Here is a 14,623-nt window from a genome sequence, read left to right as displayed (position 1 = left end):
AGAACTTGCCCATAAAGGGTCGCAGCACCGGGGTCATCACTCTCATAAACGTACTTAGGGCATTGTTTAACCCGAAAGGCATAACCAGCCACTCGTACAACCCATCCTTCGTCTTGAAGGCAATTTTCCATTCATCTCCCGGGCGAACATGAATTTGGTGATAACCACTCTTGAGGTCAATTTTCGAAAAGATAGTAGAGGTGACCATCATGTCAAGCATGTCATCAAGCCTTGGGATGGGAAACCGATACTTGACAGTGATCTTGTTTATGGCTCTACTATCAACACACATGCACCACGTGCCGTCTTTCTTGGACGTAAGAAGCGCAGGCACGACGCATGGGCTCAGACTCTCACGAATGAATCCCTTTTTAAGTAATTTATCCACCTGCCTCTTTAACTTGGCATGCTCGGTGGGTTCATTCTGTAGTGAGGGAGGTTTGGTAGGGTCGCCCCTGGGATGAGATCTATCGCATGCTGAATGTCTCGCATCGGTGGAAAGCTCGTCTGGAAGGTCCTCAGGGAAGACATCCATCAAGGTTTGAAATTGTTGATCCATTCTCTTAATTAGGCCCTCCATAGCCTTGACAAATTGATCAGAGTCCATGGTGTAATGGAGACCAAATCCACGACCAGTGCACGTGGGCATACACCAGGAATGATGAGTGAATGGTCTTAAATCTATGTGCGAGAAAGGGTAAAACCAATGATACTAATGCAATACAACTACCTATATGGCCTAGATCTATATGTGGACTCAACAAAACCTAGGAAAAATGGCTGAATAAACTCAACAAAATATGTCCCCTACGCAGAACCGGTCACGCTGGTCGAGCTGGAAGAGACTGAACATGCATAAATTGCTGCTTAAAATCTTGTTTTTTTTTTAAAAAATATATATATATATATATATATATATATAGTATTAATGACTGAATATCTTAAGATTAAAGAGATTGAAATCACCAATCAAGGATCGATACTCACTTATTGAAATCTTCACAATCGTTTATAGGATTCACTGATATCAAGTATAGACAACTAACTTGTGTACCACTAGAAACCTAAACGATTTTTAAATTTTGGGTAAAGGGTTTCTGTAGAAAATTTTCATCACAAAGATGGATTGACAATAAACTGACCTACGCTAAAACTGATCTCTGATACCAAATTTGATGTAGGGACATGTGATGACTTAATCCTAGATGCATGTATAATCAGGTTAAAGAATGTTCAAATAAATACACCAATTAACGAACCGTTTCCTATCAAAGGGATTAGGTAAACTTCAAAACAAAGATGAGGTCATTCCATCAGGATCATACCCCTTAGCATAAAATCGCGTTAACAGTAAAAAGGGGGGACCTAGAGATATGAGGATATCCCAAATCTAACATAAGTCAGTCCACAATCAAGTTTGGATCTGATTATACTGACTAACCATCCCTCTTTTCCTTTCAAACTAGAAAGGGGATATCCAGAGAGGAATGAAAGAGGTGAAGAATGAAGGTTCGAGATGAAGAAGTACAAGTCATTTTGTCGTCAAAAGAAGATGAGAATTCTTAACTTTTCCTGCACCTCGAAGATCTAGAAAAAAGGAAACTTGAAATTAGGGTGGAATCCTCAACACTCAAGGGTTAATCCTGAAACCCTAATCTCTTAAATAAAGAGGAAGGAAAAGTACGAATTTCTATTCATCCAATATTAATGAAAATAGGGTTTCTCACAACGTATATATAAGCTATAGAAAAAGTAAAGTGCACTAAAACCCCTGAAAATAATAAAAATAACAAAAAAGATGAAAAAACTAAAGAAAGTGCAATAAAGCCCCTGAAATAAGAAAAAAAGAACAAAAACGCCTAAAACTTAAACACCCATGTGGTAGGGTATGAAATCCGACCCATGGATATATGGTCAGGGTGTGGTCATGCCGCTCCTGCACTCGTAGCATGTCAAAAAATGGGTCCGATGGACCCAACGTCCATCCACATCAACTCCTCCGCTCCGGTACTCTGTCGGCGACGCCTCCTCCTCTGGTACACTCTAAAGGGTGCATCACTTATATGCTGCTTGTTAGTAGACAGCCGCTGTACTGTATGATTGCTACATTCATCTGCTGCTTCTATTTTAATTACGTAGCATGTTAGTAGACAGCTACATATCATATGAAAAATCACCAAACATCTGCCAGTAGTCCATCATATCAGTCATGAAATTGATAAAAGGTCAATGTTTAGTTCATCCCATGTTCATTGTGTAGCAATCAGGTACTTAAGTCCTTAGATGCAGTTGGCATACCTCCTGTTTGTATCAAGGTTGTATGGCAAAGCACCAGTCCTAATAAACAAGAACTCCCATGTTCAAAAATTGCAATCCAAATGGAGGCGATAGAAAATGGAAAACAAACAACACCTCTCCATTTGGAATCCACAAATTTACATTTCCTGAGTATTCCATTTTCCTTTTCCATATCCACATTTCCAATTCAACGAGGAAGCACTCCTTTAAAGTTTAAATAAGCATGAATTTTACAACAAAGAATCCTCAGAAAGGCAATGTGGATCTGGTTCTCTAACAATAGGGTGCAGTAAAATCCATAAACAGTATAAGTTTTGAGATCATCTCTTAAATGTTCATACAAAATCAGTCCTTTCGAGGCAAATTCTTTAGAGAAAGTGATTGGTCAATTTGCCTTAATGGATGGAAATCCAGTGAGTTTATTCCACATTATCATGACTACTATAAAGCTCACAAAAAAGGGAACAGTATCAAGATGATGAAAGTGAGAGCTATTGAAATGAATAAATACCATACCTCACCCAGAATGGTCTTCTCAATGCGTCCTTTCACTATGCGGGCAGAATGTACATCATTATCACAGACCAGCGTGGCTGTAATAATAGGAGTGCCGATTTTTTTAACAGCATTTATTATTTCTCTGATGCGGGGAACCCCAAGTGTGACATCTGACACCCATTTTAAGGAATCACTTCTAAAGAGTATACGAGTTTAACATCAAAGGAACCAAAAATAAAGAATTTCTTAATCAGCCAATTATTAAATTCAATGTAAATGAGCAGTTATTCGAAAATGTCGAGATTGATATGAATGCCTCCTGATATATTTTTCAGGTTGTAACTTACCATTCCTATCCTGAAACAACCATAATGAGCATGAGAAAATAAAAGCGTTCAAATTACCATACTGAGCATGAACATATGTGAACAATGTGAAAATGTAGTGAGTGATAGAAATTATCCAGTTTTCAGCATGCACAAAAGGTACAAAAAGTTTCAGCAGTTAAGGAATTAAAATTTGTGGACCTGTTTGTATTTGTATTACGTTTAATAGACTCTAAGCAGTGGGGCATAGTGAAAATGCCAAATGATTTGTACTGCATGAAGATGCTTAGTGCTAGATGATGCCATCATAGTTCTTGCTTACTTGGGAGTAATGACTCTCTGGTTTCTATAGTCTGTAATATGAAGTCTATCATTTATACATGAGCTAATGAGGATAGTAGAAGATGAACAAAGATGATAGTCAATATATCATATCAATATATGAGAATCATCAAGGACTTAGATGTTAAGACTCAGCAACTCAGTTTTGAACAAGTTAGCCTAGCAGATATCATTCTGACCAAAAAATGATGCACCGATACACCATCTAGGACATGTCCGAAACACCAAAAAAAAAAAAAAGATTTTCTTGTTTCCCATTTATTTTTTTTTTTAATTTTCTTTTCTCTGATATTTTCCATAAACTTTTGGCATAAAAAATTCGGCTTATACATGTCATATAAAACCCAATATGTCCCATATCATATCGGTTTAGAGCTGAACCAGTACAACTCAAAAACCAATATTCATAAGCTTGGTCTGTAGTTGTACATGCACAAGGGGCACCAATATGATATGATTGCATTGAGGCATGGACTGACTACTAGTATGGATGAAGACGAATGGCACACCAGTGGAAGTAGCTGCAATATTCAAAGACAAAGTACTCATATAAAATGGAAGAAGTTCTAAAGGTCATAAAACCTTTAATGCAGGTTCTTTGGTTTGATGCCAATGACAAGCTTTCTGTATGAAGCCATGGACAGAGCAAAGTTATCTATAAAGTGTGATTGTCAAAACTACAAAGATATTCGGAAACCGATAGGCAATTCTAGAGCAATATGCTTGACCATGAGCTTTTCTGTACTTTTCAATTTTGAAGACTTGTTTTGCACTTATGTAGCTTATATATATATATATATATATATATATATATATATATTACATGATTGTAGCCTATTTTCTAAACCCACTCAATTTTGGCATGCACGTATGTTGATGATGACGACATTCGTATTGGATTGAACATTTTAATAAAGAGGTTGGAGTTGGACTCATGAATCACCAAATAGGTGCCATTAATAAGGTCAACCAAGGTTCAAAACCACCATTTAAAATTAAGATGAGATAGACATTGTTTGGAGTATTGGAGTATCCCCAATATTATCCATATCTCCAGCTAAGCGATACTGATAACATTGGTAGTATTAGAAATTCAAGGTATGGAGATATATCGCTAAGTATCACCCATGTATCGATATTGTCAATGTATTGCCAATATTTTTGACTCAGTAAATTCCAAGTATTGGTTGTATTGCCAATGCATCAATATCGCCAATGTATCCAATATTTTCGACTATGTAAATTCAAGGTATCACTTGTATCACCACTGTATCGCCAGGAAATCTGCTTACTAAAAAAATTCAATTTCAAATTTTTTTTATGGGCACATGGTTGAACGATGAAAGATATGTTTGTATGTGTATATATGTATGCATGGATGGATGGATCATGGATGGGCACACACACATAGGGAAAAGGTATTATGAGGCCAACCTCATGGGAAGCTTCACATGAGGATGAGCTCTGTGGGTCCCACCGTGATGTATCATGGACATCCATCCCATTAATCAGATGCACCCTTCCATGGTGAGCCATGGGCCTAAAAATCAGGCCAATCCATGACTTAGATGGGGGCCACACCACAAACAACAATTGAGAGTGGATGCTTGCCCATTGAAACCTTCTTATTGTATATAGGGCCCAATGAGATGTGGTTTAGACATCTAGCCCATCCATTCTGTGTATCCCACTTGGATGAGGGGTCACACCAAATTTTAGGCCATTCCAAAACTCAGGTGGGCCCCACCAAGTGCTTTTAGATGTTTTAGGCATGATTTCCCATGGTTTCAAATGGCGTGGCCAGCTTGAATTCCAGATACAACTGATTTTTGGCACATCCCATAACCTAGAGGGGACCTAGCATATGCATGGCGTGGATGCCCATCACACATCACGATGGGACCCACAAAACTCGACCTCATGGGAAGCTCCCATGAAGTCAACCTCATAGTACCATTGCCCATGTGTGTGTGTGTGCGTGCACGAACACGCATACATGGATTGATGGGGTGTGTGTTCACACACACATGCATGGATGGATGAATCCCTCATGTTTGTATGTGCAATGTTTTAAATATCGTTATCGCATAATGTATCGCACCCTTGGGATACGGATACATATCGGTTATTGCATGGGATATATTGGTTGTATCGCGTAATGTATCATTGTTGTTGGGAAACATGAGAACATTGGGAAATTGGTCGAATTTTTCAATGGAACTTCAGAGATTATTGAAAAAGACATCAATACACACTTAGAAATCAAAACATTACAAAAAAAAAAAAAAAGTGCACATAATAGGGGTTTCCTTTGTATGGGGTCCTAATATATGCGCTTTCCAACTGAACTGATGCAAGTATATTCAAACTCTATTCATATAATTTATAAGCATAAGAAGACGTGTCCGGAAAGAGAAGCAATACATTCAAAAGAAAAATACGAATCCCTAGATTAGGTTACATACATGTTTAATTTTGTGTTTGGATATAAAGATTGCAACTGATTTGCGAGAAATTGAGAAATTTCGATTTTTCTCAAATTTCCGTAACTTGACCCATCTCCTTTAAATCTCGAAATCAAAGTTCCAAATCCATGATTTTTCATGAAAAATATGAAGAATCATAGATTTGTAACCATTTGACACTAGTTTAACATGATTACAACAAAAAACATGGATCGAAAATCGAAGATGCTCACTGGATTGAATAGGTGGGATATATCGGCACTACCTGTGTGTTTCGTATCGCACAGGTGGGATACAAGATATATCGTGGGATATATCAGCTAATATCGTCAATATTTAAAACACTGTGTATGTGTATGCATGGATGGATGGATCCACCATTTTCCCCATGTTTCCTCAACATCTCCCTGTGTTAACGATTCATGCTTTTAGGCCCAATTAAAGGGAAACTTATTATTTGATTCGTAAATATGCAAATATGCGTCTTTTTTGCTATTATTTGATTCTTAAATATGTAAATGTGTATTTTAGCATCTCCTGTAGTATCGTTGAAAATTCCACCATTCCCCCATGTTTCTCTACTATTTCCCTGAGTTGGCGTTACATGCTTTTTAAACCCCAATTAAAAAGAAACTTATCATCTATGCATCTTTTTTACAATTATTTGATTCCTAAACATGCAAATATGTGTATTTTAGCATTTCCTGAAGTTTCATTGAGAAATTCCACCATTTCCTCATGTTTCTCCAATGTTTCCCTCACTCAGAGATACATTTCCAGGTATTAGCAATAATATTAGCAATATCGACGTGTTTTTGTATTCCCAACCAACGATACATGTAATGATACCGATAGTATGAACATTGGACATAGATTTGTCATCTGATGAGGAGACTTAGCTTAATTAGCCTAGTAGGGTGGCTAAGTGGAAGACTAGACATCCGGTGGAAGTTACTTGAGGCTCATTGCTAGAAATGAATGTCTTGTAGATCTTTTAGGGTGACGTAGTTATTATTGCATGTCATTTGATCAATAGGATGCCGTCTTTGATTTTAGATGGTAAAACATCATTCTCTCTATCCCTCCAAGTGTTTGGCTTTGCTTTGCTCATATATGTGGGTCAAGTTGTGATAAACTTTTGCCTTGTTTAGCCAAGTGTATTTTCCTAAGATATTCTCATACTCAAAAGGGTTATTGCTATTAATTCCCCACTCTTAAGAAGCATTTTGTGACTAATGATGTCATCTTTTTTGAAAATTTTCCATTCTACATTCAAAATGAGCATACTGTCGAAGCCACATCTGTGAAAGCTACCTTACCAAGTGTAATTCCTTCAAAATCTTATGTTGAGATGCAACCACCACCTTAGAAGGATTTCATGCAAACTTATTATAAAAAAGGAGAAAAGACCAGGCATTGCATACTATTCCTCTTCAGTCCCCTCAATTGGCTACTGCACTTCCTAAGGTTCTCAGCCTCTCTAAGCCTCCTGAGGTTGTTAATGAACTTCTTATTGCGGCCTAGAAAGGTAAACGCTCTTGCATTACTCATTCTATCTCTAATTTTGTCACCTTTACCCATTTTCCACAAATTATCGTAAATTGGCCCTTACCTTGTCTGCTATATCCATTCCTAAGTCAATCTAAGAGGCATTGTTGGATGAAATTTGGAAAAGAGCTATGGATGAAAAGATGGAAGCCATGTACTCCAATGATACCTGGAAGACGATAGATCTTTGTTCGAGTAAGACTCTAGTCAAGTGTAAGTGGGTCTACACAGTTATGTTCATGCCTAATGGGTCAATAGATCATTATAAAGCTAAGTTGGTTGCCAAGGGGTATACTTAGATTTATGGAGTAGACCATCTGGATACGTTTTCACCGGTGGCTAAGCTTAATTTAGTTTGGGTTGTTATATCATTAACTACAAATCATGATTAGCCTTTCTGATGAGGACATCCGAGCACCATACCAGAGGAGGAGGGCTGAGCCAGTCTCGTCATGGTTAAACGGCCATTACATGGGGTCCACTTGGCCCAATTCACATTCCTAGCTACATTGAAGACCCCACGTGCATGTACATGCATCTTTGAAGACCCTACACTGGGAAGATGCACGTGGGCTGCATATAGGAGCTTAATCGATACATGAGATTGTTGGATCATCATCATCGGACATTTTGATCGTGGACCCCCATAGGCCACGAAATAGTTTAATTGTTTAGATTGTTTACATGCTTCATTATTTTTGGTATACCGTATATTTGTGTTGAGATTAAGGAGTTAGGAACAACTTTTAATTTATTAAACGTCTTTATGTTGAGAATCTTATTTGAGAGCATCTTTTTGTAAAAGGTCTTTTCTGAGACTATAAAAGAGAAAGATGGGCGTGTGAAGCCCTAATGACACTATTTTGAAAAAAAAAAAGCTCTGGGTTTTCTTCTCTTCATGCGATTTGAAGAATACTCAATGTGATTTGGAGCTTGGGTGTAGTGTAATTCCATTCCCCATTCAACGGAGGTGCGAGGTCTCCATCAATCATCTTCTTTCTCTCTTCCTTTCTATCCAAAAGAGGTATTTTTCCAAAAATTTTATCTATTTTCTTTCATTCCTATCTAAGACCATCCAAATCATATTTTTCTTCAACTTCTTATCATCCAACTTCAACTCCAACCGAAATCAACCATTGAGGACCCAAAAAACCTAGCCAATGACCCACACGTATGAGCCCCTAAGCTAACTGCATGGACAACCGCTCAATCCTTTGATTTCCCTTTATTCCCCCATAAAAACCCATTGATTTCTTATCCATAACCCTACTCTAAACCCTAGATCCCCAATTCATATTTTCCCCAATTTCTAAAAACCCTAATTCTAAAATTCCGAATTCCCATGAACCTTAATTTTCCAAATTTCAGATTTTCCCCTTCCTAACCCTAATCATGAAACCTACAACTATGTCCCTTGAGTGTAGAACGTGCCTATGCTAAATTGGAAGTTCTATCCTTCCATCGGGTCTAGTTTTAATTGATTTATGTGATCACTTAGCATGCGGGCATGTGATTTATGTTAAAATCAGATTTTATTGCCTATTGTTTACTCTTAATTACTTGGTAGATTAACACCTTTTGTTAATTGAATTACTTTATGGACTCTTTCATAATCTCCACATTGCATGCTAGCATTAAATCATGTGTCCTGCATCACTTTCCTTCAGCTAGATGTGAAGAATGTTCTCTTGCATGGAGATCTACAAGAAAAAGTCTACATTGAACAACCTCATGGGTATGTTGCTCCGGGGAAGTTGTCTAAAATATAGAGGTTGAAGTCAATATATGGATTAAAACAATCACCACAAGCCTAGTTTGAGAAGTTCAATAATGTGGTTGTCGTATGGATAAGAAAAAGTGTAATAGATCACTTGATTTTCTTAAAGCACACGAACTCTGGATACATGAAAGTTGCTTTGTATGTGGAAGGTATCATAGTGTCTGCCAGTGTCTGTGACATCGATAATATCGGCCAATATTTTCGGTATCGCACCTCGGCGATACGAAACCCTTGGGAAGTACTCTGATTTCTTAGGGTCGATGATATATTGCATTATATCGTTGATACAATGCGATATATTGTCGATAAATTAGCATGTATTGATGATGTCAAGAGAGAGAGAGAAATTTGGTTTATCTATATAAAAAAAAAAGAATTTAAAAAAAAAAAAAAAACACATACTTCACTACAACGTCCATACCATCATATGTCTCTCTCGGTCTCTTTTTCCTCTTCTCTCTCCTTCTCCTCTTCCCTCTGCTACGTCTCTCTCTCTCTCTCTCTCTCTCTCTCTCTCTCTCTCTCTCTCTCTCTCTGTTCTATGGTTCTAGGCATGCAACCCAATTTTTTTCAAAATGAAAAGCTACAGGTGGTGTGTTGTTCATCCATGGTATTTAAAAAATGGTTCCCAACATGATGCTTATGCAAAATCCACCTTGACCACTAGTGTGTCACCCCATGTTCATCCTAGGGAAAAAAATCAGCCCTATTCGTAGTTCTGGTGGACCACAAGATTGCCCAGATTTTTAGGCTCCTTGCCTAAATTTTATTGCGACATCTAATTGTTGGAGTGGATTTTACATAATCATCATGATGGGCCTTGTAAAATCAGGGGTTGACGACACTCCAAACTGTTTTTTTTTTTGGGTGTGGCCCACCTGACTCATAGGTCCGCATGATTTTTTTGCCCTAGGCCTAACATGAGTTTACACATCTAATGGTAGGAGTTGATTTCACACAACATCATTAGGCTCTGTGAAAAATTAAGGGTGCGCATCCCTCTGGCAACTGTTCAAAAGGTGACACACACACACAAAGAGAGACAGCGGGGGGCGGGCATGCTCACCCGTGCACCTTTGCACATGTGTCATGGGAGGAAAATCTGAACGGTCCATGTGATCCAGCACCCTCTAAAACCCCGAGGGCCTAACTTTCACCCTAATCCAAAATTCTGGTGGGTTGTAACCAAGAGAGGCAAATCAAGGGAGGGAACCGTTTCCTTTTGCCATGGCCCACCAAAGTTTTGGATCAGAGTAACAGTTGGGCCCTAGTGGTTTGATGGGGTGTTGCATCACGTGGACCGTTCGGATTTTGGGTTCATATCACGGGAGATGAGTTCTCAAAAAGTTCTAATGAGAACTAGTGAGAACTAGTGCAAAAGTGAGCATTCACACACACACACACACATATACATACATACATATATGTATATATGTAAGGTATGGGACCCATCATCTTTTATGGGGCCCGCCTTAATGTGTATGTGATATCCATTCTGACCATTAGATGTGCAATCTCGAGTTAGGGCCAGGGCTGAAAAATCAAGCTAACTTATGATTCTGGTGAGCCATATCAAAGGAAACAATTTGGACTTGGACGGACATCCACCCGTGAGCTTGATCAGTATAGAGCCCACTGTGATGTTTATATGAAATCCACTCCAACCATTAGATGCAACAACAAAATTTAGGCATGGGGCCCAAAAATAAGCCCAAATGTATTTCAAGTGGGCCACACGAATGGAAAGAGTTTAGAGGGTGAGTGTTTCCTTGTAAACTATTTCCAATTGTGTGGTCCACTTGAACCATGGATAGGGCTGATTTTTGGGCCTTGGGCCTAACATGGGTGAAACACTTGGTGGTCGAGGTGAATTTCTTATAAAAATCATGGTGGGGTCCACCTGATCCATGAATTTTTATTTCTAAGTGTCTAATGACGGCTTTTTTAACATTTCCTGAAGTTTTATTGAAACATTCAACCAAGTTCCCAATGTTTCCTAAAAATAGCAAAACATTATGCGATACATTCAATATTTCCCATGTGATAACCAATATATTTCCGTATCCCAAGGGTGCAATACATCTATCGATATCGATACGAAGACTATTTCTGATTGGTAATGACTTGGAGGGTATTAAAAAGCTGAAGTCAGATCTTCAAATGCAGTTTCAAATGTCTTCTTCAATATTTTTTGGGCATTAAAGTGGTAAGATTGAGAGTGGAATCAAACTATGTCAGAGAAGATATGTTTGTGACGTGTTAGAAGAGACGGGGATGTTGGGTGCCAAACCAAGTGATACACCAATGGACACTTATCTCAAACTTGAACCTGATGAAGGAGAATTGTTAGAAGCAGTGTTCACAATATCGGTATCGCTAGAAGTTTCAGTCACTAGGGATATGGAAACAATATAGATATCGTCAATAATGTCATTGATAACCAGAAGTGTAGGGGAAACATGAGGAAACGGTGGAATTTTTCAATGAAACTTCAGGAGATGTTAAAATACACATATTTGCATATTTAGGAATAAAAAATTTACATAAAGAATACATACATAATAGGTTTCCATTTAATGGGGACTTAAAAGCATGTGTTGTCGTGAGAAATCAATCCAATCATCCCGTCTATGAATCTAACCTTCCATCCAAACATCCATCGATTCTTTTCAGAATATTGACAACACGATATTTCGTCAAAAAATCGTCGACAACTAGAAAGGAAACGAAAAATTGTGGTCTCGATATATTATCGCCCATGTTGTAATAATGATAATATTACAATATTATCAAATATTATTGTTGACAAATTGAACACTGTATGCAACCATGTGCCCATAAAAAAATTGAAAGGGAAAACTTTTTAATAAATAGATTTTTAGTGACATCGATACATTGGCGATATTATCGAAATATCACTGATATACTGGCAATACAAGCAACACTTAGAATTTACATTGTCAAAAATATTGGCGATATCAATACATTGGCAATACAAGTGACACCTGGAATTTACACAATTGAAAAAATTGATGATCCATTGGTGATATTGACACATTAGCGATATCAATATATTGGTGATACTTAGCAATACATCGCTGATACCTGGAATTTTCGATACTATCTATATTATCAGTATTGCTACCAGTGTTATCGGTATCGCTGAGCTGGAAATAGAGATCATATCGGGGATATTTCGATAATATTGGAGATACATTGAACGATGGTTAGAAGAACCTAGTATGTATGGGAGACTTGTTGGCAAGCTCATCTATTTGACCCTCACCATGCCTGATATTACCTTCTCAGTTAGCATGCGAGTTACTTCATGCAAAGTACGATGACATCACATCTAGTAGTGGCTATGAGGATCCTTGGGTATTTGAGATGTTCACCTAGGAAGGGTATCTTATACAAAGCTCATAGTCATCTTCAAGTAGCCAGTTATTCAAATGTAGATTATGCAGGGTCGAAATATGATAGAATGTCGACGACGGATTATTGCACCTTCTTAGGCGATATTGTGGTTACTCAAAAAAGTACGAAATGAAATATGGTAGCTAGATCAAGTGTTAAAGTTGAATATAGGTCAATGGTATAACTTGTGAACTTATATGGTTGAAATGTCTTCTCAAAGAATTGGGATTCTAATGTAGGGGCATTCTCACACTGAGCTCAAGTGGGGTGGCTTGTGTGAAGCGAGGGCACACTCGAGGTGGGCGTCCCGTGTCAGGCGGGTGGCTCGTGTGAGGCAAGACCTGTGAAGTGAGGCACACGGGGGGGTTTGGCCGAGAGCCTGGCCTGGGCTATGAGATAAAAGGGATTGATTCGCCAAGCTCTATCAGTTCAAGCTTTTAGAGTAAGTAATTAGTTGTCCTACATCAGAAGTGGTATCAGAGTGGGACGTCTCGTGTTCGAGGATAATCACCGGGAGTGATTATTACAGGTGCATTTTCACACTAAGCTCGAGTGGGGTGGCCAAATCCATACACCTTATATTTCATCTCATGATCAAATCGCATATTTATTCACCAAGGCTCTTGGAAAGTCACAGTTCGACAAACTTGTTTCCAAGTTGGACATGCAAGACATCTATGCTCCAGCTTGAGGGAGATGTTAATGATTATGGGTATGAGCCTATGTCCCACCTGGATATGGTTATGGGCCTACAACCACTTGTTGCTGTCCTTTTGGTATTGTGAGATGTTAGACGTAGTAATATTTGTATTTTAAGAGTAGTTTTGTCATTTTTTATTTTTATTTTTATGACAATGTGCAAACCCAATCTCCGCTTTTCTTCTCTGAAATTTTCTTCTTTCTCTCTTCTTTTTGCTTCCTTTTTTCTACATATCTTCAATGAAGATGATAATTAACTACATTAGGTGATTCAACAGGCTAAAACATACAAATCATTAAAAAGGTGAAGGATATACTTCCTTTGGGAGATGAATATACAACATTTGTATCGAGCAACTTCAATCCTAAAGAAATATGCAATGGACCCAAATCTTCAATATCAAATGCCTCCTACAAGTATGATTCGATTTTCTGAGTTTCTTCATCACTACTACCTTTAAGGACAATATCATCAACATATACAACAATGATGGTTAGAGCAACCCTATTCTTAATAAATATTGAACAATCAGAAGCACCCTACTAGAAGCCGAACTAAACCACTGTTGCACTGAACTTCTCAAATCTCACCCATGGAGATTGCTTTAGAACCCCTACTGTTTGTCAAACACCTTTCCTTTGTCATTTTCTAGGTAGACACCTGGATGGAGATCCATGTACACTTCTAGGTCACCATGGATGATGCTTTTTTGTTCATCCAACTAATGCAATGGCAAACATCTCTTGAAAGTCCACCCCATACTATTTGGTGAATCCTTTAGCTATAAGATGTGCTTTATATCCGTTAAACAATGCATCTGGCTTTTGCTTTAGGGTAAACTCCCAACTGCACCTGATGATATGCTTGTGGACAGATTTTGTGCAGATTTTAAGGACATTGGATGCAGGCATGGTGTGCCATAACTAGTGTTCGAAGTATCGGTATCGCTACAAGTTTCGCTGGCCAGGGATTCGAAAACAATATCGATATTGCCGGTAATATTGTTGATAGCCGGAAATGCAGGGAAACATGGGAAAAAAACAGTGGAATTTTCAACGAAACTTCAGGAGATGTTAAAATGTACATATTTGCAAATTTAGAAATTTAAAAAAAAAAAAAAAAAATGTAAAAAGAAAGCATACATAACAAGTTTCCATTTAATGGGGCCTTGAAAGTATGTGTTGTGTTAGAAATCAATCCAACCATCCCATTTGGCCTATTTAACCATCCAACCTTCCATCCAAACATC

The 14,623-nt window shown here is 38.0% G+C and overlaps 1 protein-coding gene across 4 annotated transcripts in view; it reads right to left on the bottom strand.

Annotated features, from left to right (window-relative positions):
* The window catches only part of LOC131253146 (DNA-directed RNA polymerase III subunit 1), a 250,463-nt gene that overhangs the window by 28,046 nt on the left and 207,794 nt on the right, over positions 1–14,623 (bottom strand). For 3 of the 4 annotated variants that reach the window (XM_058253996.1, XM_058253998.1, XM_058253997.1), the window contains one exon: positions 2,815–2,966. The exons of the other annotated variant lie outside the window; for it this stretch is intronic. In XM_058253996.1, the coding sequence (XP_058109979.1) occupies positions 2,815–2,966 (152 nt within the window). The remainder of the gene's footprint in view (positions 1–2,814; positions 2,967–14,623) is intronic. 4 annotated transcript variants of the gene reach the window in all.

This window comes from Magnolia sinica, chromosome 8 (genome assembly GCF_029962835.1).
Source record: "Magnolia sinica isolate HGM2019 chromosome 8, MsV1, whole genome shotgun sequence".
Classification (NCBI taxonomy): domain Eukaryota; kingdom Viridiplantae; phylum Streptophyta; class Magnoliopsida; order Magnoliales; family Magnoliaceae; genus Magnolia; species Magnolia sinica.
This window is presented reverse-complemented; position numbering and strand designations above follow the sequence as displayed.